Source organism: Rhinolophus sinicus, chromosome 2 (genome assembly GCF_057876585.1).
Source record: "Rhinolophus sinicus isolate RSI-liver-muscle chromosome 2, RSI-T2T, whole genome shotgun sequence".
NCBI lineage: Eukaryota > Metazoa > Chordata > Mammalia > Chiroptera > Rhinolophidae > Rhinolophus > Rhinolophus sinicus.
In genome coordinates this window covers 86,990,230-87,015,727 of record NC_142502.1, presented here as the reverse complement: position 1 = coordinate 87,015,727, position 25,498 = coordinate 86,990,230, and the positions used below count along the sequence as shown (strand labels likewise).

The following is a 25,498-nucleotide window of genomic DNA, read 5'->3' as shown; positions in this document are numbered from 1 at the left end:
TTCTAAGTGGTTAGGGCTGAGCTAGACCAGACTTCGGCTTTTGTCTGAGTTATAACACAAGTCGTTATTGATGTTTTATCCCTTTTTCTTTCATTAGTCTTCAAGCTATTGGAACAGCTTTTCAATGTGTGTGTGTGTGTGTGTGTGTGTGTGTGTGTGTGTCTGTTTTGTTGAGGTGAATCATCATGAAAACTAAATAGAGGGGAAAAAATACACCACAATAATCACAAAAGAACACTTCAAAACTGCCCACATTTGATCACTGACAAGCTGTTTTTGAATGCAGCTTTATTGAAAGTGATGAGGTTACAAACACTACACACATTTTGGTTTGTTGTTCCTTATATAGTACCAGAATGTTTTAAGCAAACAAAAAAAGTTTTTGCCAAAATTTGCTGAATAAATACAACCTTTTCTGGGAGTATCCAAGACAAGTATTTTATTTCAAATTCCCCGAGAGGGAAATTTAAATGGTGCTTACCCTCTGAATGTGCTGGAGGGTAAATCTTTAATATGTTAGAATCTTTAGTTCTCACAATTACCATGAAGGAGTGTTTAGGAAACTATACTATCGTTTTTATTGGTATGAAAAGAAATACTGAAAAATAATTCCTTTTAATGCTGCCTTGTGCTAGAAAACATAATTGTCAGTGGTTGGGATGGGGATCTAACTCATTCAGAGAAGAATTCAATAGAATCATTCAGAGAAGATTAGATAAATCCATTTCTTTGTAACTCAGGGAAAAATTCATTAAATGAAGTGATTTTAGCTGCTTTTATCTAGCAACTTGGATGAATTCTGAAGATATTTGGCCAGAATAACCAGCAACAACAACAAAAAAAATGGACCTTTTAACACTTCCACGTTTCCAGGTAAACCTCTATCTGCAGGCACGTGTGTAAAATACACTTACTATAGTTACTGCTTTGCCTTAAATCATACAGCCATTCAGTACAACCTCACTTCCTTATTAGCTCAGTTATACCTCACTGACAACACTCCACTACCATCTCCTCATCGTTTAAAATTATAATCTGTACCATCACTGACTTTCTATTCATAACCATTCTTACAACATAGGAAGTAAAAATAAAACTCATTCAATGCCAAGGAGAGCAACTAGTACACCAGGGAAGGCTACTCGGCACCAAGAACCTAACTAAAAAAGGACAGATTACATTAAAGTCTGGCTTCCTGGAGACTTTCCCATCAGATCTCTGGCCCATTCAGAAAATGAGAGATTGAGTTCTATTATTTCAGTGGATGGGTAACATGTTATTTCTCTGATACACTGAACTGATGCTTTTATTTAATCACAGGTCTCTGGCATGACAAAAATAACAAGTCCTTTTCTTTCAGAAAAATAAAAGGAGGTACAGGGTTAGATCCTAAGACTTGGGAGTGTAATTGAATGTAAGCTGAAAACATAATAAAAATGAAGTAATTTTCCAGTTGGGAAACATGGAGAAACTGTGAAAATAATTTATTAAAAATGGAAAGTTATTTTACCAATGATGCTGAAAGAACAAAACAGTATTTATAGGCTGTACTTTGGTAAATTCAGAGCTCAGTGATTTAACTTGCTCCACAAACTAGTTTCTCATACAGCTTTATTTAACATCCTGGGCAGATAAAGCGTCAAGGGAGCAGGTGTCTTTAGATCTGCTCTGTATTTGAAGAAGCTCCTCAAGCTCTGTGAGGGGTGAAAGAGCAGCCTAGTGTTTTTTATTAATATCTAGTTCATAACTTACTGTGCTTTAGCCATTACCTGAGTGTTACCATTAAATGCACAGAAATTGAACTTTTCATAAGGGCAATGATACGAAATTGTTCCACAAAGTGTACTATATGGAACACTTTTCACAGTGCCAATAACATATTTTAAATATAAATATTGTAACCCTAGCAATAATCTATCTACACAAGGTGGGAGAGGATGGGATTAATGAAAACCCAGTTATATTTCCATATAGCTCATGTTTAACTATTTAAATAGTTTGCTTTATTTTTCAAAATCCAACTGCACATAACCCATAGTTGATAGGCCACTTCCTCTCCAAAACAAACTATCAAAGAATAAAGTGATAAATTATAAGAAAGGAAAATATGTATCATTTACAACAATCATTCCCTTGCTCCAAACTCAGCAAACATGTATGAAAAATGATATCAAGTGGATACACATTATTTCACAAAGCTAATTTGGAGCAGATGAGGTTAAAATATATAACAGAGTGGGCATTATTATTTTAATATTTCTATGTGAAATGAATGTATTAGATTTTTAATTAAGAAATCAGGAGGACTGCTATGAAATGGGAAACAATGGCATCTATCAACAGAACCCATTCATCCAGTTATCGGCGAATCCAAGAGTTTTAAATCCTTCATTTTCATCCATATAAAAGAGTGGGAGAAATCAAATTAGGCTATACAATCTTTAAGTTAATAATCCTTAAGGACATAATTTTATTTGGTGTTCTTCCCGGGAAAGAACATTAGGGTCAAGGTTGCTTTTAACCATGTTGATGTAGTTTTCAGGTTTGGAGTAAGGCTCCCAGGATCCTTGAAGGAATTGCTCCTCCAGTAAGGAACAAAGGTTAAAGTGCAAATACTTCTAGGAGAAACAACAAAAGGATTTAAATTTACACTACAAACTAAATGACTAATATTAGTTCCTTTTTTGAGGGCTAGATTTTATGATAGGAAATACACTGGGGCCTGAGGCATGGAGGAATGAGGGAATCGTGGATAAGCCGAAGGCATCAACTTGACCGGGTAGAAACTTATTCCTTGGGTGGAACCCCAGTTACTTTCTAGTAAGATTTTGTTTTAAGCTTTATGATTCTGTCATGGGATGCCTTTCAAAATCCTTTACGCAGTCATGTACGAGTATAGGAAGAGAAATTGCATTTAAATATAGAATTAAATCTTAAGTGTTTACGGCTATCGGTGGATTTCCAACTTAAAATTAAACCTATCAATGGATATTTTCAACTTCCTAAAGGAAAAAAGAGAGAGAGGGAAATAAACGTTTGTGTGTGAAATCGTTTACTCACATAAGTGTCATGTGTACTAAAGTGTGGAGGAATTTGTCTCAAATGTGGGTGTTACCGCTATACATTTAGGAGTCGCTTACAATGGAAGAGTGCCTACAATGAATTCTGTCTGCCACCCAGTGGCCGTTTACATAAATTCTATTTTTCATTATTGACTATGGCCCTGTATTTTGCTATAATAAAATCACACAGAGGTAGATTATACCAGAGGCCATACCAGGAATTTAAACCCATCAAGATGTATGCCTCGATATATTTTAAAATACAATCATTGTAGTAAATGTTATATATTTTCCTTTTTGCTGACTCAAAGGTTAACCACAAATAAATATTTGTTATTCCCGCGTCTCCGCATCTACCTGGGTTCAGATACTGACTGGCACGGAGGACACCGAGCTGGCTCGGGATTCCCGGGTCACATTGTTGGGCATAGAAAGGGTACAGCAGGACACGCCCACAGTGGCCTCCGGCAGCTCGTCGTCCTCCGTCCACTCGTTGAGCTCGGGGTTGAAGCACTGGATGCACTTCTTGTACTTCTTCTCGCCCTCGTTCCAGCCACCCACGAGATACACGCGGCCGTGCAGCGCCGAGGCACCGGCCGTGCTCACGCCCACCTGCAGCGGCGCCGCATAGCTCCACTGGCGGGTGGCCGGGCTGTAGCACTCCACGGTCAGCACGTCCACACGCTCCCCGCGCGGCCCCACCTGGCTACCCCCCATCACATACACCCTGTCGCCCAGGGTGACTGCGCAGTGCCAGCCTCTTGGCGTGCTCAGGTCCGGCAGCTCCTGCCACGAGTCGCTGGCCGGGTCGTACGCACACACGGACCGCGAGTACGCGTTGCTGATGTAGCCGCCGGTCACCAGCACTCGGCCGTCGGTGACCGCGCTGGCGTGGCAGCACCGCGCCACCTCCAGGGGCGTCTTCGGCTGCCACTGATTGGTGGAGGGCACGTAGCACTCCAGCGAGGCCAGGCTGCCTTCTGTATTGCGACCGCCCACGGCGTAAAGGAGCCCGTTGAACACGCTCAGGCTGAAGTGCGTGCGCTTCTGGTTCATGCTGGCCAGGTGTATCCAGGTGTTGAAGCGGGGATCGTATCTGGGAATGGCAGAGGAAGTGTGACAGCCTTGTGGGCGGTAGCCAGGGGACCCATGTTACTCCACAAACCATAACGTGGGAATTTTCACACTTTTTATGCAAGGAGGCTACTGACATAGCGCAACTCCTCACCTGGATGCTCGTGTTTTTCTTTCAAAAAAGTGTGACACTTCTAAAAAGCAGGCCACTGGTGACTCCCCTCCTCCCGTTTATAAATTCACTTCTTTTATCAGGCCACTTGGAGAAGACCCTACAAAAACCGGTGGTCTTCTAGTCCCCTTTCATCCATATTCGAATATGCATCATCCAGTAGGATTTGTGAGTGTGTGTGTGTGTGTGTGTGTGGCGAGGGATGGAACCTGGGTATTTGTGGCAATCAGAAAAGGGAACACTGCCACATTAAAGTCAACTCCACATATCTTCAAAGACCAACAATCGCTAGCTCGTTCTCACTTAATTAAGGTAGGAATTGACTAATTGGATTTCTTCATTTCTCACAAACCCCTTCTTACTCATACACCTTTCCTAGCTGGCCATTGCAGCAGCAAAGCTGAGTTACTCAACCAAGTTTTCTATTGTCTGTTTAGAATGAGATCAATGAAATATGTCCAAAAGCATCAACAAAGCCTTAACTTTTGATACTTCTCTATTTTCTAGCACTTATTAGTAGGTAAGATTATTTCGTTTAGGGACATATTTTTGTTTTCAGTTTCAATATTACAGTAATTATACCGTAAGCACTGAAATCAATACTGCAAAAACAGTGACTTGAGTACTAATAGCTGAGTTATCAGAGGAGGAAAATCAGCAGTCATAGTAAACTGATACTTTCCCATTCTTAGTTTTAAAGTATTATAAACACAGAACACACCCTGTCAATTTGATGTTCATCTGTCTCTGTCCTATTTAACCTCCAGATCACAACTTAACTATAGTTATGAATTAAAGGCTAAAGATGGATTCATTTAAATGATACACACATACTGAAATAACAAAGAATATTTTTCATGATATACTCTTTAAATTCTCAGATCTTGCTCATTAATTATGTTTGACTTTTTTATTACTACCAGGATATAAGCATGACTTTCTGAAGATTTCGTATATATGGAAGTTTAATTTTTTATCATAAATATACAAATATATAGCATTTGAATTCCATTATCTGAAGGGCTTATTATGCTTTTTCTCTTCACGTATCAAAAATATTGGCATTTTCTCTGCTATTCAATCTTCAAATAATGATTTAAAATTAATTGGCTGCTACATTTTTAATGTTCCATTCTATTTGTCAATTATAAATCTGACAGTCATCGGTAACAGTCACTTAAAATAAATTCTGTATTATTTTGATCATCCTTAACACTCAGTCTTACAAACTAAATTTGTACCCAGTGTCTTTCAGAAAGGCAATATATTGTGAAGAGCATCTGACTACAAATGAGAAAATGTGAATTGCCACTTACTTGTGGTAGTGGTATAACTTCTCTGGGTATCAGATTTCTCATGTGTAAAATCAGAATAATCATGTCTCCCCTGCTCACTTTACAAGCTTATTCAGAAATCTAGACTACATAATGTACATGGATGTACTTTATATAATGTGAAGTGTTGTATATACATGTAATGTGGCATTATTATTATTATTATTATTGATTTACTGAGCTAATTGGCATGATTCATTTACTTCTATGTCAGGGCAATTTCCTCATACTATTGAACCATTTCAGTTTCTAATAAAGAATCAAGTACCTGCAGAAATTGCTGACTGCATGCTTGGCTTGATTTCTTGCATCATTCTGGTCTTCACCACCGGCCACATAAAGAAATCCATCCATCACAGCCACACACTGATTAAAACTCTTGGCTGGCATTTCTGTAAGCTTACTCCATCCATTTTCAGGGTCTCTATACAAGATATCTCTACTAAGGGACTTCTCAGTAAGGCCTGGACGTCCTCCAACAGTGACAAGGACTCGGTAGCCCCCACGGATTCTCGTGCGCCGAGACTGCAATGTGTTTTGATGATATGGAAGTAAGTGGTAGTTCATAGCATCCACAAGAAGTTTGTGACAATCAGCATCTTGCATCATTCTTGGTACAGACTGAACATAATTGACCAGGTCTTGTGCGGAGATAGTACCAAAGCGAATATTGCTCAAAAGATCGGCAGCATATTTCACCCTCTTTTGGTCAAATTCTAACCATTTCATAGCAGTCTGGAATGCTACTATTTCAGAAGGTAATTGTAAGTCATCATCTACAAGAAGTTCGTTAATTTGCTCAAATGTAAGTTTCATAAACTGATCTGATTCTGCAAATTCAAGGAAGTTGTCCCGGATAAATTTGTGGGCTGCTGCTTTTGCAGTTTTCAGAGAATATGTTTCAGCAATGTTAGCAACGTACATGCAATTCTCAACATTCATCTCTCGGATCAGAAAATCACTGCACATCTTTACAAGGGTATGGATCTGAAGATAAACAGCAGCAGAAATAATGCTTCCTATTGTATACAAGGAGAGGGTCAGCTTTCCAGTGTAGGCATATGCAATGACGGTGGCCAGGCCCAGTGGTGCGATGTCATTCAGATCCACCCTTTGTGTGGATGGGTCCTTTTTTAGGATGTTGTAAAAGTACTCACTGCATGAAGCCATCACTGACTTGTGAACATCAAAGGATTTGGTTTTGGTGCCAATGACTAAGTCACAAAGGAAACTCTCCTGCCGCATTTTACTTAAACCTTCCAAGAGGTTGGGGCCATAAGAAGCATCTGTTAATTCAGAAGAAAGGCAGCTAAGGCCATTGCCTCCCTCTAGGATTCCATTCAGAGTATTTAGTTTGTTTAGTGGGCTATCTTCTACAATTATGGTCATCTCATTGATATCTCCTTTGTTCTTTCTGACAGTCTTCTTCTTGGGGGCCATGTTGGCAAACACTCACAGGCAAGAGCTGGCTAGAAAATAAAAAAGGCATGGTTTCATTTTAATTGTGTTTTGGACTTTGAATCACTCCATTAAGAAACTTTTCTTTTTTATAAGATAAAAAGATTTTTAATGGCATAATGTAGATTAACCCTCAAAAATAGATTTGAAGACTTACGTTAAACTAGATGCACATTTTATCGATGGTTTACTTCAGCATCAAGGATTGAAGACAATTCAAGAAAGATATTATCAAATGAGACCATACATAGCTGTATTGCGAAGTGATTTTATACAGCAGAAATGACCAAATATTCTCCGATCTAACTGTACAGTAATTATGGAATAGTAGTTAAATATCATTTAAAGGGCTTAGTGTACTCTCACATAAAAGTAAATTATAACTATTCTGAAGTTTTCCTCAATAAAATATTAAAATTCAGGAATCCATGTAAAATGTAAATGTGTATTTTGTAATACACACACACACACACGAATAAATCTGGCACTTAAAAATCAATGGGTAAGGACTTGTATAATAGTATTAATTCAGTTGATTTCTACTCTACAAATTTACTAAAATAACTTTCAGATGAATGAAATATCTAAATCACACACACGAACTAGAATAAAGTAGGGTGTTCTTTTTTTAAAAAACTCTTAGAGTAGGAAAGGCCCTTTTAAGCCATAACACAAAATCCAGAAGCCATAAAGGGAAAAGACTGAAATATCTGAATATAGAAAAATATAAAACTGCTATAAAAACCACACTAAGAGACAAGCAACAGACTGTGAAAAATATTTGTAACATTTTTGAGAGATATAAGGTTAACTGACACAATATTTAAAGAACTCCTACAAATCAATAAGAAAAAAGTAATCCATTAAAAAAATAGACAAAAGCTATGACTAGGTAACTAGGTCATTCATAGAAAATAAAATACAAATAGTTAATACATTTTTTAAATGCTAAACTAATAATTATCAGGAAAGCATCAATGGAAATCCAGAGATCCTTTTTATTTTCTTTGCAGTCAAATTTTGTTTATCCGATGGTTAAAAGAGTCTTAAATGTTCATAATATCAGCGACTGATGTGGTACTCTCCATACATTATTGATGGGAGTATAATTGATACAGTCTTTTGGATGATATTTTGGCAATCTATCAGAACTATTTTTATGCTCTGACACTAAAATTCTTAATCCAGTAATGAGCCTCGTAGATATATATTCACATAGAGATATATTTATATGGATGCTCACATATTAAGAATACTGACCATTTTTCCATTATCAATGTAATAAGTATTTGAACCAATTTAAAAAACCTGTAAAAAGTATGGGTTTATCTCTATAACAGCTCTAGTATTTAAATATAGAACTGAAATATATTAAGTATACTAAATATATACATAGCCCTTAAAATATGATAGATTAAATTGTTTTAGCCTTTCTAAAAAATTGAGCATAGTCATTGGAAGATGCTATACTTGGACTTCTAAATGGATTTTATTTACATTACGGTAGCATTCACTTTTTGTGTGTGTGTGAGATTACCAGTGCTGCTTTTCTTTTTTTCTTTTTTAAAATTAAAAAATCAGTATATGTAATTCAACAATTCAAAGTTTGTTATATGTCATTCCAGACAATTGTATATGCTTATACAAACTTATATCTGCGTAGTTCTGAACAGTAGTGTGCTGATAAACCAATGCTCTAGGGGTAAAAAAAAAAGCCCTTAACTGTAAGACACTGATTTCTTTGGTGCAAATACACTCATCGGGGCTAGTTTTAAGCTATCCGCTGTTTAACAACCAGTTTGTCAAATTCCTGATAATGTACTAGTTGGTTCCCATGAGCCAGTATAAGTCAGTTCCAGCATATAGAGTACTATAAAAGATCTTATATCAATACAAATTTATGCTATATTATTTAGCAGTTTGTTTTTTTCACCTAGCGGTAAATTACATACATTCTTCTGTATGAGTACATACACAAATTTACCTCATTCTCTCTAATAGCTGCAGTATCCATAGTAAGAATATATAAAACTTATTCAATTATTCTCCTGTTGATGGACATTTAGGTATTTAGGTGTTTTATAGTTTCTTGGTGTGTGTGTGTGTGTGTGTGTGTGTGTGTGTGTGTGTGTGAGTGTGAGTGTGTGTGTGTGTGTGTGTGTGTGTGTGTGTGTTTTAAGTCTCACTATTGAGTTCATCCTGAGGGGTAAAACATAGCTTTGATCCCTCTTGAAAGGTCTTCAATTTAATTACTGGAATGTATGTATAAAAATTCCATGACCTTTCTATTGTGTTTATTCCTGTTCCTTTCCATGTGGAAGGAGAGTAGTAAGTAGATAGAAAGAAGGTTTATCTCCTTGCCAGGGCTTTTGTCTTCCTCATTAAGCTCAAATTGTCAAATTCACATTTATATTTGTTTACAAGATCCTTCCTCTTTCTTTCTTGCAAGCAATGCCAAATGCATCCTCACCTTGTGAAATAGATTTTCAACTTCCCTGTAGTTCAGTCTTCAAATGCATTTGACTTATGTGGTAAGTGTCCCTTATTGGATTTCTTTGGGGAAAATTTTAAACATTTTGTTCAGCAAGCAGTTATCGGACACGTACTGCTGTGTGGACAGCGCTGTGCTGGAAATTATGGAGCAATACAATATGTAATTTATGTCAGAGAGACAAAAATGACAGCTTCAAAATGACAACAGATACTAGGGAAGCACTGCAGAGTAATTGTGGTTTCTCTCTCTTTTTTTTTAAAACATCATTTCTACCTTCTAGAGTAGAAGCAAAAATGTGTCTTTGGGGAAGCCCTGCCTATTTTCCCAGAAGATCTCTTTTGGCCAATTTTCAAATTTATTTAGATGTAGGGCTTATAACCACTCATTTTTTAGAGGAAATTCTGAACCCAAGTATTAGGTTGGTGCAAAAGTGATTGCGGTTTTTGCAATTATTTTTAACCTGTTAAACCGCAGTTATTTTTGCACCAACCTAATAGCACTATGACTGAATATTTAGACTGAAATGCTAAATATTCTGTTTATCATTAAAATATTATTTTATTTGTAGCATATAGGAGTGGATATTTCAATAACTGACAAAACGGGGTACCTACTAACTAGTATGGATTCATGCCACAGTTCTGGAGTTGGGTTCCAGAGGCTCCCCTTGGTACCCTGTGTAAGTCTTCAGTCACTGGATCTTAGTGAGGCACAGGGGATCCTGGGAGAGGGCTGGAGGGGTGGGAGGGATTCAGTGTGTGTGTGGGGGGGATCAGGGCAGCAGCAATTGGGCTGTTTACCTATTCAGTACAGAGGGATCTCAGTATTTTAACAATTGGTTATATTATATACTATATTGAAACATACCTCTCCAAGGGACAGGGTGTCATTCTTCTGAGATTATTTTGATTTTAAGGGTTTTTTGTTTGTTTGTTTGTTTCTTTGGTTAAAATGGAGGTTTCTGGAGGAAAAAGAGAATACAGCCTCAACAGCATGGTGATATGCTTGGGCAAAGGGGACAAAGAGCCAGCAGGACATTCCAAATAAAGGGGTGACTCTAGGAGCAATAATATCTGATATCCAGTTTTAAATCTTCCTTTTCTATATTGTTAAGCTCTTACATCATCCTTAATCGAGGTATTTCCAAGTATCCTTACTAAAGTTTGATAAACTCCTCAGTAGCTCATTCTGTCTTCAGGAATATCATGTAGAAGAGTTGTGAAGCCCTCAGCCTCTGAAGAACTGCCATGGTTTAAGTAGCAGCTCCAAACTCTACTGCTGGCGGTAAAGCCAAGTAAATCTCCTACCTGACAGATTGTCCCAAATAGAATCTATAACCTGGGGTGTTTGGGGTGGGGAGAGTTGGGAGAGAAACAGGGAAACTACTGAGCAATGCTAGGAAGTATAAACAAAAGGATGATTCTGTAGAAGATTCAAGAGATGGAAAAGGGGAATAGCATAGGATGAGTCCCCACCGACTTTTTTTTTTTCTTCAATTACATCTGATGGCTTTTTGCCTACAAGCAGGTTGCATGCAGTTGGTACCGCCCAGGGCAGCAACAACTCCAAGAGAAAGTATTACTTCTTTGAAGAACCAGAGGACAGAGTTTGTGGCAACCACATCCACGGGAAAGTGAGTTGGGGATTCTGGAAAAGAGAGATCCCAAAGGAAGAAGCCCAACGGAAACTTAAATCTTCAGGAAAAAATGAACAGCATCAGAGATGGTAAATATAAAGGCCTATTTTTTTCTCTAAAGTTCTTTCAAATACATCTGACTCTTCAAAGCAAAAATGATAACATTTTCTTGTGGGATTTATTATGTATGTAGATGTAGTACATGTGACAATTACAGCATAAAGGACGGGGTGATGGTGATAAATGACTTTATACAGTTGCAAGGTTTTTATGTCTTATGTGAAGTGTCCCACCATTACCTTATGTAGCCTGTGAAAATTTAACTTTTGCATATTGTAATCTCTGCAGTCGTGCTGTCCAATAGAAACTGACATGAGTAACATATGTAATTAAAAATTTTCCAGCAACCATATTAAAAAGGTAAAAAGAAACAAGTGAAATTAATTTTAATGTATTTTATTGTGTCCAGTAGTTTTGCAGCAAACATCTGTGCCGCAAGCATTTTCTCCACAAATATTTTCGCTGCATAACTAATTGGTCTTAACGCAATTTCACTATAAAAGATAAAATAAATGGTTGTCATTTTGGTTTCATTTCTCCGTGGACAAAGTTTGTGGCGGTACTCTCATTTTTTATATTATATAAATCTTAGCCCTCATAATGGTCTATACAGTGACCGGTAGCCCTGGTGGTCTTCAAATAATAATGAATGATAGTAACTACGTATAAAGCCAGATTGCACACACTACTGGAAAATGATAATGTATCTATTTTTTGCAAATCCTTCAGAGGGCACAGTCATTCCTCTCACCCATCAAAAACAAAAGTTTACCAAGCTACGGAAAATATAAAAGAGGTGGCTACTAATTCACAACAGTCTTCCAGAGCATTAATTACTGATTCTTTAGTTGGAAACTGGTACCTCTCCTCATGAAAGAAGAAATTGTAGTGAAAAAGAAAAAAGTGCAATGTTGAACAGCAAGATGAATCAGCAAACAAGCAAAAGAAAGTAAAATACTATGAAGGAAAGACTTCAAAGACAATATATTTTCATTTTTTACAATAGTCTTTTTACATTTAATATTATATTTTCCATGTTTCATCATGTCCTTTTTAATGTCCCTCTTTCATATTTTGTTGTTTTACCTTTTTCTGTGAAATTGCCTTATGGCCAATTAGTTATCCTGCAAAAATGTTTGCGGCGAAATGCTTGTGGCAGATGTTCCTGGTGAAACTACCTGGAACCATTTTATTCAACATACTATATAAAAAATATCATTTCAACATGTAATTGCTATAAAATTATTAATATACTATTTTACACTCTAGTTTTCATACTAAGTCTTCAAAATCCAGGATGCGTTTTATACTTGCAGCACATCTCATTTTTGCCACATTTCAAGTGTTTAATAGACACAGGTGACTGATGGCCATGGCTGTGGACAGCAGAGCCCTAGAACAACTGCTTAAATGAATACAAAGTGTAGCTGAAAAGCCAAGAGATCAATTTAAAGGGAATTCAAAAGGGGGCAGAAAAGTTGGGAAAGAGGATCAAAAATTAGAGGGGACAAACAGAAAACAAATAATTTAATGGTAAACCTAAATTCAATTATGTTAATAATTGTATTAAAAGTCAATGCATATAACATTCTAATTAAATGGCACAGATTGTTAGAATGAATAAGAAAAGCAAGACCCAAATATGTGCTATCTACAAGAGACTCACTATAAAGACAGAGACAGGTAAAAGATAAACAGATAGAAAAAGATTTACCATGGAAAGAGTAGACATAGAAGAGTGTAGTGGCTATGTTAATATCAGGTAAAATACACATCAAGAAAGAAACAATGACCAATGATCAAGAGGTAATTTCATAACAATGAAAAGTTCAAATCATCACGAAAATATAATAACCCTAGTGTATATATGCAAAAAACAGAGCTTCAGTATATGTAAAGCAACAAATGACAAAATTAAAGGGAAAAATATTCAATTCCTTAGTAATACTTGAAAATGTTACTAACTCTCAGCAACTGATAGAACTAGACAAAAGAATCGGTAAAGGTATAGATTACCTGAACAACATTATTAATCACCCTGACATAATTGATATTTCTAAAACAGTACACCCATCTGCAGAATACAAATTCTTTGCAAGTGCATATGATAGATTTACTGAGACAGATCCTGTGCTGGGCTGCAAAACATGTCTCAATAAATTTGAAAGCACTGAAGGAATATAGAGTATGTTCTCTAATCATAATGTAATTCAGTTCATTAATAACAATAAACTAGGGAAATCACCAATATTTGGAAATCAAACAATACAGTTGTAAATAACCCACGAGTAAAATAAGAAATCATAAGGAAAATTAGGTAATATTTCAAACTCAATGATAATGAAAATACAACATAAAATCCAGCTTTACTATTAGGTTGGTGCAAAAGTAATTGTGGTTTAAAAGGTTAAAAATAATTGCAAGAACCACAATTACTTTTGCACCAACCTAATACTTACCTGAAGTGTTTCTTGAGGTAGATAAATAATCTAACCTCTTACAGTCTCCACTGATTTGTCTCTAGAGTGAAGATAATAATAGTGCCTGACTATAGGGTTCTCAATGAAACTTCGTGATGAAATGCCTGTACAGCATTTGGCAGAGCATCTGGCAAAGAGTGAGTATGCAAAAGAATTTGAATACCTTTCATCAAAATCAACAACGCTTGTTAGCTATGTCTTTGGGAATAAAGTAAGTAACCTGTTTAAGCTTTGGGGTGAAGCAAATCAGAGAAAGCTGCCACATCATGGAGAAGCAATCATGAGGGGCAGGAGGAGATATGGGACAAGCATAACTATTGACCCAGACTGAGAACTGGCAAAAAGCAGACAGGAGAGATTTCTGGAACATGTCAACGTTTCTAAGGGATTTCTGAAAATACCAGGGAGAGAAATGGGACTTGTCCAATTACGTAAGTTGAGGAACCAATTATTTCTATTTTGATATCAGTAATAAGGATAATTTTGGAAGTTTGGAAAACTTAGACATGTGGTTATAAGCAAAACAACAGAATACATGGAATAGATTGAATCTATGAGCCTGGACATAAGGGTTCAAATTAAAGGGACAATTTTGATGGGGGCAGTGTTAGGATGAGAAGGTTTGCAGATAATAAGGGTCCCACAGGTGCTGGTTTTTAAAAGGCATAGGTATAGGAGGGAGGTCCTTAGGAGTAGAAGAAATGCTTCATGGTGAAGCAGGAAGGTATGACTCAGCACAGTATGTGCAGACTAAGGCGGTTGAAGTCATGAGGGAGACAGTTAGGCAGGTAACGTTAGGCCAATACATAAAGGCTGTTGGATGCCAGGTAGGGTTTGAACTTGATAAGTCAGTATGTAATGGAGAAGGATTAAGAAATCTCCAGGAAGGAAGAGGGCCACCTGAAACCCTAGTGAAATCAGCAAAAGTTTTTCCATGGCCTTCCTTCTCTTATTTCCTGTTGCCACCTTCTCTTTCCTCCATTGTCTGGCCTTCACATTTACCCTGGCATTCCCATGGAAACCCTCATGACCCTTTCTATCTGAATTTTCTTGCCTTTGTCCTATTTCTCCAGGGCCCTACTGAGTGATGCATTAACTAGTCTGACAAATGATCCAAGCTAATCAATTAATGGGCAAATCTAGTCTTCCTCCCAGATATGCATGTTTTCTTGCTGTTTGTTTTTTTTCTTCAGTTTTTTTAATCAGTGTCCTTCTATGACTCATATATAAATTTCTAACACAGTAGCCACTGTAGTATATATATATATATATATATATATATATATATATATATAATATATATATAATATATATACATATATTATTTATAGACATATATAATATATATACATATATACACACATACAAAGTATGTATATTCTTTAAATAATACTTTAGTACTATTAATATATATACATATATACACACACACATATAAAGTATACATATTCTTTAAATAATACTTTAATAATATTAATTTTTTTGCTTTTAATAATATTAATATTTAATAGTAGTTAGTATTTGTAATCTATTTTTTAAAATAAGAGACGGCTTTTAGAGACCTCAAAATCATTTTGAAGACGTAACTGGCATCTTTAGCTATCTCTAGGGGGGGTAGAGGGAGAGAAATATGCAGGAGACCGTTTAAGAGACAACTGAAATCAGAGCTTGCAGACAATTTCCTGGTGGCTGTATTTTCCCAGATATGTTTGTAAATTCAGTGTTTCTTTACTAGAACTGCTATTCCATTCCATTCCTAGGTGAGCACATGGGAAATGAGGCTGTCCATCCACCTGCCCAAGTGTTCTGTCTGTGCCATGTTCCTCTAATAAGGACACTGCAGACCCCTCAGAGGAGTCTGATGATCAGGGTCACTTCTTTGAAGCTGGGCAAAGCTCTGATGTCCTCTAGGCTTCTCTAGCCTGATAAATGCTCATCTCCCATCAGCCCCGCCTGTAGGGCTCCAGCCACTGCTTTCCTTAATTTAAGGAGGACCGCAGGCCAGTTAAACTGGTAAGAGCAGCTGCATCGTGTACTCTGGATTCTATGGTATTGCAGAGATTAGCTTCCTCATTATGGAGGATCAAAACCCAAGAGGCTTTGTTCTCACTAGCAGACAGGAAGTCTTTGAGATATTCTCCAGGCCCCTCACACTGGGGCTTTTCTGGGAGTACAGACATAAGGCATGTGTCATGCAGGGTGTCATGAGGGGTCTCTGGTCCTGCTCCCCACATAAGAACGCAGGACATGGTGAGGCCGAAAAGGAACACCCACGGAGCCATAGGTAGGGGAGTCATACCACTATAGTCTCACTGGCGGCTGGGTTAGAGACACAGGAAGCAGGAGCCACAAGATCCAGAACCCGCCGTCCGCTTCTCTGCCAACCAACCTCACTTGCTAACTGCAATCCACCTCTCCTCAATCCGCAATCCACAATCCGCACTTGCTAGTTTAGCCACGGCAGTTATATCAGTGGCTAATGGCTAACCGATAACAGCCGATGACCATCTGCTACCCGAGCCAGCACCTTTCCACGTGAGGCCGAGAGCCTGGAAACTGCTCTCTGGGACTCTGTCCCCCCAGCATGTCGCACTGGGTACACACACATACACACACTCACACACACACACGCACACACATTTATCATGTCACTTGAACAACCAGCACTTTTCCACAATCATATTTAAAGGAAGAGCAAGGGTGACTTTAGAGGAAAGAAGTTATAAAAGGGCAGCCTAAGGAGTAGATGTGTCAAAGTAAAGTGGAACAACTTAATTCACTTCCATTTATATATTTGGTGATGGTGCTGGGATTCTAAGCTGACTGTATGGACTATTAGAGGAGGATTAGAAAAGAACACTCACAAAAATGTATTACTCAGTCACTAGGTCATATGTGAACATGCAGTCAAAAGCAATTTGTCCAGAAACTCAGTTTTTTTCTACAATTATACCATTGTTCACTATGCACCCATGGCTCATATTATAAGTGATCACCAATGACAGTTACAATGACAGTCAAAATGTGGCTGAAAGAAAAAGGTTACAAAAATGAGTTGCATATATATTTTCATACATAATCTAGAGTATAATCTACGTAGATGTTGAGTAATGAACTTTGAAAGCATTTCATCCATATCGATTCAATTGTATATTAACTCAAAGTTGGATGAGGGTTTTACTTATTGTTGTTGTTTTTTATAAAAGCTTTTTTTCTTTTTCTTTTTTCTTTTAACAAGTTGAGTGCCTTGTGGGCAGCTGCTCAGGGACTCCCCAGGCTTGGTAGCCAGCATAATCACCATGGTTACCATATCTGAGGGAGGGCTTGGACTGGGGTTATAGTCTGCAAGGTGAGAAGCACAGCCTTGCTGAATTGCCCTTGAATGGGAGAGCTTTAAGATGGTTTCTCTGTTTTTCCTCTAATGCATGATGGGCTCAATTTTCCTTCCCAACCCAGGAGGCTCTAATGAGTTGCCCCTTGGGGTCAAAGAGAGGAACGTTACAGGTCCCCTTTGGGACTATTAGTGGCGTGCATTTTCACATGCTGGAAAGGGCAGGTCTAGCCACAGCAGCTGAGGTTGTGTAATGGGATGAGTAGCCATTTGTAGGCACTGCCAGTCCTTTCCTGACTCTTCCCTTTTTGGGTGAAAGAAGAGACTTTGTGCAGGGTACAGAAGGTTGTAGAAGGCTCCCTATGCTACAGAGCTGTCCCTTCATCTTGTGGAGGGCACCCAGGGAATTCTCCTCTCTACTTATGGACACCACAGCCTCCTCCCCTCTCTGCTCCATCCACCGTGACCCAGACCAGCCTCTTGGGTGTCCTCCAGTAGAAACTGGGCAGAAGGCTAACAAAGATGCAATTCTAGGCTCTGCTCCCACTGCCCACTGCAGATTTTGGCTCTTGTGTTGTTTCTATGACAACAGTGTCATGTATTCAACACCTGATAAAACAGCTGGGCAGTTATGTGAGCCATCACATTTTTCATCACCTTTTGTATTTGCTAAATTTAAGTATGTTAATAAATAATTCCTAAATATAAATTTAGGAATTTAAATTTATGTTTAAAGCATGAATCTATATTATGTATCAAATGTAAACTACCTCCATTTCTCCTAAAATAAAAATTATATAGTTCGCCTTTGTTAATTGAGGACTTACTGTATGCTGAGCCTGGAATTAGTACTTTACGATTTTATTATTATTTTTTAAAATTTAACCATCACCAAAATCCTAAAAAGTAGGTTATATTATGTTAATTTTACAAATGAAGAAATTAAGGTTCAGAGAGAGTTTTAAAAACTTATCCAAGGTGACACAAGTGTGCAAATGTGTTGTAGAGCTAACATTCAATATCAGGTTGACACCTGACCCCGTATATTGCCGCCCTTAAATCTAGGGTAGGTTACAATCTGTAGCAGGTGAATAAGTTAGCTCTTTCCAACGGGAGAGGAAGGAGACTGAGTGAGGTAGGACTGCGATATAGAAAATCAAAATTTGGATATGGAGAGCGTATAGCTCCAAACACTGAAATAAAAGAGTTGCCTTTTTGAATATAAGATAAATTTATTTAGAGACAAACAGAGCCTGCAAATTTCTTTACCCTGTTAAGGGTGGTAAAGATATGAAACTCCAATAGGTTGGTAAGTCAGAAATGGAAACAGGTTTAAGGAGGTCTTCAATGACTTTGTTGATCAGAGAATCAAGTACTTCTTTTTAACTGTTAGGTTGAATAGGAAATTATCCATTTTGTTTAAAGACAAATTTCATTGATTTCTTATGGTTAAACTTAGCTAAAGGCCTGTGCCTGACTTTTATCTCTAAAGTATACAGACTATACATAAAGTTAACCTGTATTCTCCAAACCTGGATACAGGACGCAAGCACCCAGTGGTAACATTTTTGGTTTTGGTTTTGTTGAAAATTGTACTGAAATAGTTTTTTCTCTTTCCCAGTCTGTTGCGTGTGTGTTACGGTTGGGGAGTAGGGTAGGTGGGGAGTGGGGAGAGGGACTTGGAAATCTAACTTTTAAGACTAATGTCCTTTGGTTGTCGTAGAACTGAAAATTGGGTTTTGGTGTTCATTTTGTTCTAACCATCTGATGGACCTGTGGCAAAACATCCAAACTTTTAAGATTTCAGTTTACTCACCTGTCAAATGGGGAGATATATATCTTTCAGTTCTAAATTTTTACAGAGAGTTAAGAATAAACAGATGGCTTTCGCTGTCAGAATTTTTCAAAGTCTGGTCCTGGATCACTTCTCCCCTCAAGATGGCCTTTTAGAACCCTGGAATCAACTCATGATCAGATATGGATAAAGCACCTGAGACAGAGCATTCTTCACCTGGGGTGATGCATTTGGATCTGGGTTGCCAGATTTAGAAAATAAAAATACAAGATGTCCAGTGAAATTTGAATTTCAGATAAACCATGAATCATATTTCAGTCCAAGCACGTCCAATGCAATATTTGGAACATACTTATACTAAAAACTGGTTTGTGATGTATCTGAAATTCAAATATAGCTGGGTGTCCTATATTTCATCTGGCAACCCTTTCCTGGGTTTGGGTTCAGGTGAGTCTTTGAATTCCATGAAATTTTCTGGACTATTATGAAACATGTTGTACATGTATGTTTATGTGCATTTGTTCTGTAGAGTGGGCCCAGAGTTTTCATGAGGCCCTTAATAGGATCTATAACCCAAAGTTAATCCAGAACCATTGTACTGAGAATGATACTGCCAAAACATGGTAACATAATTCTACCCTCTCCTTGGAGTGGGTAAGTCTGTGTGCAAGTATCACACTGAAATCAAGTGCCTTCTGGCCTGAAACAGATCTCCGATGAAAAGCTCCTAGAACTGATTTATAGAAAAGAACTGTCACTTTATACTTAAGAACATTCGTGTTCCGGCTGCCTTGTAGCCTTGCCTCCTGGGAGAGACTCTGCACAAGACAAGCTGAAAAGCCATGTGCGCTAACGTGTCACTGTCACTCCCATGCCAGAATGAGCTGGGCATCCAGAATGTCTTCTCGCCAAAGGGGCAAATCAGCTGCGCCTGCTCCCTGTTCCTGCCACATTCCGAGCGCTGCATCTGTCGGGACTCATCATTACTGACTCCCGGAATAGAAACGGCTGTGTGGCTTGCCATTTTAAGTTAAGTCCAACGTAAGGGGGGTTTTCCACTTTACCATTTCATTTCCAATATGATCTCTAATATAAAACGTATGTCAGTCTAGCCATATGTGCACATTTAGAACAAAAACTTGTTTTATTGTTAAATTACAAATTTGTTCTATTTTGGCAGAGGAATTTTCTATTTTGTCAATAGGTTATATTTCTGGGAATGTGAAGAGTTGTCTGATTTTTTTAAATTTCTTTTTTTTTTTGCTACAAATTTCATTAAAACTAAAAACTGATTGCATGTTATCTGAAGTTATTGGGTACCAAATGTTTACATGGTTCCTGATAAAGATAGAGAAGAAACTCTCAACTCTGTGAACCAAACCTAAGAATTTACTTTCTACCTTCTCTCTTCTCTATAAAATAGAGGAAGAAAAACATACATCAGACTTGAGAGGCTTAAAATTATTGTTAGAAATTTCAAGCAACTTTACTTTTTTGAAGCTGCCCTTTTGTGCATTTTTATTACTATGTATGACATTCTCCTAATCTAGCACATTCCTTAGATTTCAAGGAAATGTTTTTTGGCTCCCAACTTCAGATCAGGGCCATGAGCAAACTAACCCAGCTGTACACACCCTCTGTGAAATAGCTGTACAACCACAAATATTTCGCCCCCCCCACCACCCACAGATCCATACACACCCCAGAATCTAGAAGACAGGAATTGCAGACTGTGGCCCCAGCTCCTTACCCTCCTGTGTGAAGTGGCCTCCCCGACTTGTGATGATGAAGTTTCAGCAGCAGACTCCTCTTGGGAAGCAATCTGTGGAGAGAGAGAAAGGGAGAAGGAAAATCCGGTGAGGAGCCACCAGCAGCCACCTGACAAGTCCCAGCAGCAATTTTTAGAGTGACCCTTTGCTGTCCCACTGGCTACAGCGGCTGAGCCTGCGCTCTCACCCCAGCAGCCCTGTGAGCCCTGCTTTCCCTCTTTGGCCTTCAACTTCAGGCCACCCCAGGGCAGAGGGCGGAGCTCTCTGGTTGGAGAAGAGGGGTTGGGTTTCTTGACCTGCCCCGTTGTTTTTGTTTTTTACAAAAAGTCAAGAGCTCAATCAACCTGGATGTGAGGAAAGAAAATTAATAGGTGGATATTTAATTGTTGGGAACAGGGATTAGAATGCATGCACTTGGTAAGGGGCAGGGAAGGTTGTGGATAAAAATTAGCTTCTAGAAAGGTAAATAGTCTGGTCACCTCAGGTCCTTTGAAAAGACTGAGTTTATAAATAGACTGTTCTTTAGAAGAGGAACACATGTTTAGGAGAACAAGATGCTTTCTATGGTACCGCACATATGGCACCAGTGTGATTAGAGTCGATATCTAGTTCAATAGAGTGAAGTTCACGACCAGTCCTTGATTGTCCAGTGATTCACAGAGAGGCCTGAGATGAACACACACTCTAGTACACACACAGGCTGAGAAAATCTCTACTTTGGCAACGCTCATGTGAAAAAAAAAAAAAAAATTCAGAGCATGCTAATTGACCACAAGCTTTTAATAAGCACCAACAGTGTGCAATGGCTGCTAAAAAGGTTAGCCTCACATTAGGCTGCAATAATAGAAAAACAGACCATGGAAAATAAATGTTCTGCTTATTCTTCACCAGTCCGATCACGTGGTAAGCATTGCTTTGTCTCCTTGGCACACTGAGATAGTATTTTGCATCCTGAAGGAGATGGCTGGAATGAAGCCAGTGTCAGAGTTGTGCGTATTGGGACCGTCTGCAGAAAGGTAGGATGAGGGCAGGGCCCAGGGCCCATGAGGCTCCCGAGTGCTCGTGGTTTGGGGGCTGCGCTGCAGCAAGGGATTCGCTTAAAATCTTTTGTAGCTTAAGATGGCAAAACTTTGGCCCAGTGGGTAGAAATGGCAGGGAAATAAATGAAAAAGAAGGAAGGAAAATTCTGATGGTAACAACTGGGTTCTAATGATGAAAAGGAGCCAATCCCCTGTGACCGGATGGGTGGAGGTAAAAGAAGCTATAGGGCAAGTGTGACCTAGAAGGGACTCTTGCTCTGCCTGGGCGCTTGCGCTGGGTCATCTCTGATATCTTTCTAACTCTAAGACTCTATGATTCTGTATGTACAGGTTTCTAGTTCTCCTGACATCTCTCAACTCATTGGATAGCATTTTAATTACCACTTCTATGTGAATTCCAGCCAGCTTTATATACATATATATATATATATATATATATATATATATATATATATATTTATTTTATATATATATAACAAATATATATATATATATATATATATATATATATATATATATATATATATATTTTTTTTTTTTTTCCCTTTGCTTCCACCCATAGGTCGATTTACTTTACTTCGGACCAGAATGTGTCAGAAGTAAATCAAAGGAGTTCTTTATTGTGCTGTTTACATAAAGCTAATAGAGGACACTTCTACGTGATCCTTCTTGTTGCCACTTCCCTGACTCCAACAAAGAGCCAGAACATTCAACTTCTGTTCTTGCTATGATAAAAATCAGCCTTATATCAGTATTTATGGTAATGATGATGATGGAAAGGACCTTCAAGAAGTAAGTGCTAGAATCAATACTATGGTCTTTAAGGTTACAAGATGACTAATTAAAGTTCTATTGGAACAACACTGAGATACTCCTTTCAATAGAATATTATTTGAGACAGTGGTGGTGTGAACACAAGTGGAAGAATAAATGGCAAAAATGGAAAAATCTAAGACATACTTCAATAAAAAAAACATTTATAGAGTAGCTCTGATATGCAATCAGTAAACTACTGATATAGCTAATATGTTGAAAATATAGGGGGGCGTGGAACATGGATGGAAAAGGGGCCTGGACAGTAGGTTGCAATGTATATTAAGAAATTTGAAATTTGATTTTATCCTCAAAGCAATAGTGGCCTATTTATTAAAGTTTTTTTTTTTTTTTAAAGGTGCCATGATAAGATTGGCATTTAGAAAGAACGTTTTGGCATTTGGGGAGTATAACCTCAACAGAATTTAGCGTTTTATAAAGAGATTGAAAATATTAGATAAGTAATCAGCAAGTACTGGGGTAGAGTAGCTGGTATCAGTGGTTTAAGGAAAGAGGAGAAGGTGTCAAGTTGTCTAGAAGAGTGAGGGAGAACATGGCTGGGATGGCCAGGCAGGATAGGAGGCCCCCTTGAGGATAACAGCCATGACTGTTGGTCTGAGACCAGTCAGTACGCTGGTATGTTTTCCTTAAGCCAAATTCAGCTGCAGACAAACTGAAGAAGGGGTTTTGCAAGATGGACAGTTTATTTGTTTTCATTATTAGTGCCCATCTGTGTTTCACCAACCATCCCCTTCCCTCTGCTACAGATCAACTCAAATGTAAGCTCCACGAGGTCAGGGATCTTTATTTTGATCACTGATGAATCCCAAGTGCCTAGAATAGTGCCTCGCACGTAGTGGATGATAAATACTTGTTTGTTCACTGAATAAGTGAATGAATAAAGGAAGGAAGACATGAATAAATGAATACTGAAGAAGATGAGGAAAATGAAGTTAGAGGACAAGAGAGTTGAGGGTGTATACCAAGAAAGAAATAGTATTTGTAATGGCAGAACATAAAACTGAACTGAGTAAGGAAGGAAACGAGGTCCTGAGGATAGTGAGTTCATTTTGTTAATTACTGTAACCCCCGAATCAAGACAATGTCTAGCATATAGTAGGTTTTTAATCAATATTTTTTGAATAAAAAATAATACTGAGAACGCAGGAAAATACAAAGATGGAAAGTATTGTGATATTTTGCTTTTTCCTTCTTCTAGTTGTCTCTTATAGAAATTCACAGGGATTTTCTAATCCAAACCCGTGTCTTTTTGTAGCTGACAGAACAGTTAAGACAAAAACCCATGTCTCCAAAGTGTACCTATCTGCTGTAGATTATAGCTCTGATAATTTATCCAGTTCTCACTTCGTACTACCAAATAGGATGTAAGAGTGAGCAATCACAGTTGAACAATCACTCCTACCAATTAGAATGCTGCTTCTCAAACTTTAATGTACGTAGGGATTTCCTGGGGACCTGGTTAAATACGGATTCTGATGAGCTAAGTCTGGAGTGGGGCCCAAGATTCTGCTTTCCTAACAAACTCACAGGTTATGTTGATGCTACTGGTACAAGAACCACACTTGGAGTAGCAAGAATTTAGAGTGCGTGGCTACTAGACATCGGAAGGGAAAGGGTTTGTTTAAAAGTCAATAGAAGCCATTCCATCAGAAGGCCCTCAGTGTTCCAACACCAAATCTTCAAATCTACCTGAAAGAAGTCCTCAACCTTTCCTTCTTAGCATTGTTAAAATGCAACAGCCCTCCTTCTAAACCCAGGTCCTCTACTGATGCTTTGGATTACAGACACAAACACCTGTTCAAGGAACCCTGCTCCATCAGTTCTCCCCACTCTCTTGTACCCACCCCTCCATATCTGTCAGACAATTTCCACCACTATTTAATGGTACTCAAACTCTCCTATGTAAAAAACAGATACAACAAAAAAAACTTTCAATTTAGTCCATGTTCCCCTCCAGTTAATGCATATTTATCTCCACTTCTTCACAGGCAAATGTCTCATATGTATTGCATATATCTGCTGCCTCTGTCCTGTTGCTTCCCATTTTCCCCTCAACTCAATCCAACCAGGCTTCCTTGTTTGCCCTTCTACCAAAGTGTTTTTGCCAAGGTCATAAATAATCCTGAGTCACTAGATTTTTTTGGACATATTCCAGTGTTTGACCTTTCAGAAGTATTCCACACAGTTGAACAATCATTTCTACTAAAAATGCTTTTTTTCCTATTGGTTTTGGTTTTTCTCCAAATGCTCTGGTGATTTCTTCTCATTCTCCTTTCATAGTGGAAGTTCTTCTACCCACCTCTTGAAGATAAAGTGCTTCAGAGCTGTCCTAGCCTCTCTTCTATCCTGAAAACTGCATCTGGTCGATGACCTCATACACCCTTAAATATCTCACAGGCTCCTTAAGCTCTTTATTTCCAAGACTAAAGTCATCCTTCCCCCCAAAATATGTTCCTCCTACAATATTCCCTTTGGTAGTAAACAAGCCACCACTCACTCAGTTCCTTAAAGTGTAAATCTGGGATCATCATTTACCCCTTTCTCACCACCCCGCGCCCCCATCTCCACATCTGATTAATCACCATGTCCTGTTATCGCATATCTGTTTCTCTCCCACTGCTATCATTCTGGCCCAAACCATCATCAGCCCTCACCTGGACCATTGTGAAATTCCCTTGAATGGCTTTCCTGTGTCCACTCTTGCTTCTGCCCAATCCATCTTCCACACAGTGTAACAAAAGTCAGATTATTTTCAAATCTGACCATGTAACTCCCCTACAGAAAATTTAACAACTTTATATTTCCTCAGGATAAAGTCCCAAATCCTTCTCTGGCTTACAATGCCTTTTAGCCACCTGATTCCTGTCTACCTCTGTGATCTTTTCATGCTCTAGCAAAACCAGTCTCCTTCCAGTGCCTCAAATAAAAGTTGAGGGGATATGATTTCTATGATTAGAGT

At 38.2% G+C, this 25,498-nt stretch overlaps 1 protein-coding gene across 1 annotated transcript; it reads right to left on the bottom strand.

The window, feature by feature from the left end:
* Positions 1-254: 254 nt before the first annotated feature.
* On the bottom strand, positions 255-20,901 carry KLHL31 (kelch like family member 31). Its single transcript, XM_019734787.3, has 3 exons — positions 20,647-20,901; positions 5,911-7,111; positions 255-4,158 (listed from the first exon to the last, which is right to left on the bottom strand). Exons 2-3 carry the CDS (start codon positions 7,080-7,082, stop codon positions 3,426-3,428), a joined length of 1,905 nt encoding a protein of 634 aa, XP_019590346.3. The 5' UTR covers positions 7,083-7,111; positions 20,647-20,901; the 3' UTR covers positions 255-3,425.
* Positions 20,902-25,498: the final 4,597 nt, after the last annotated feature.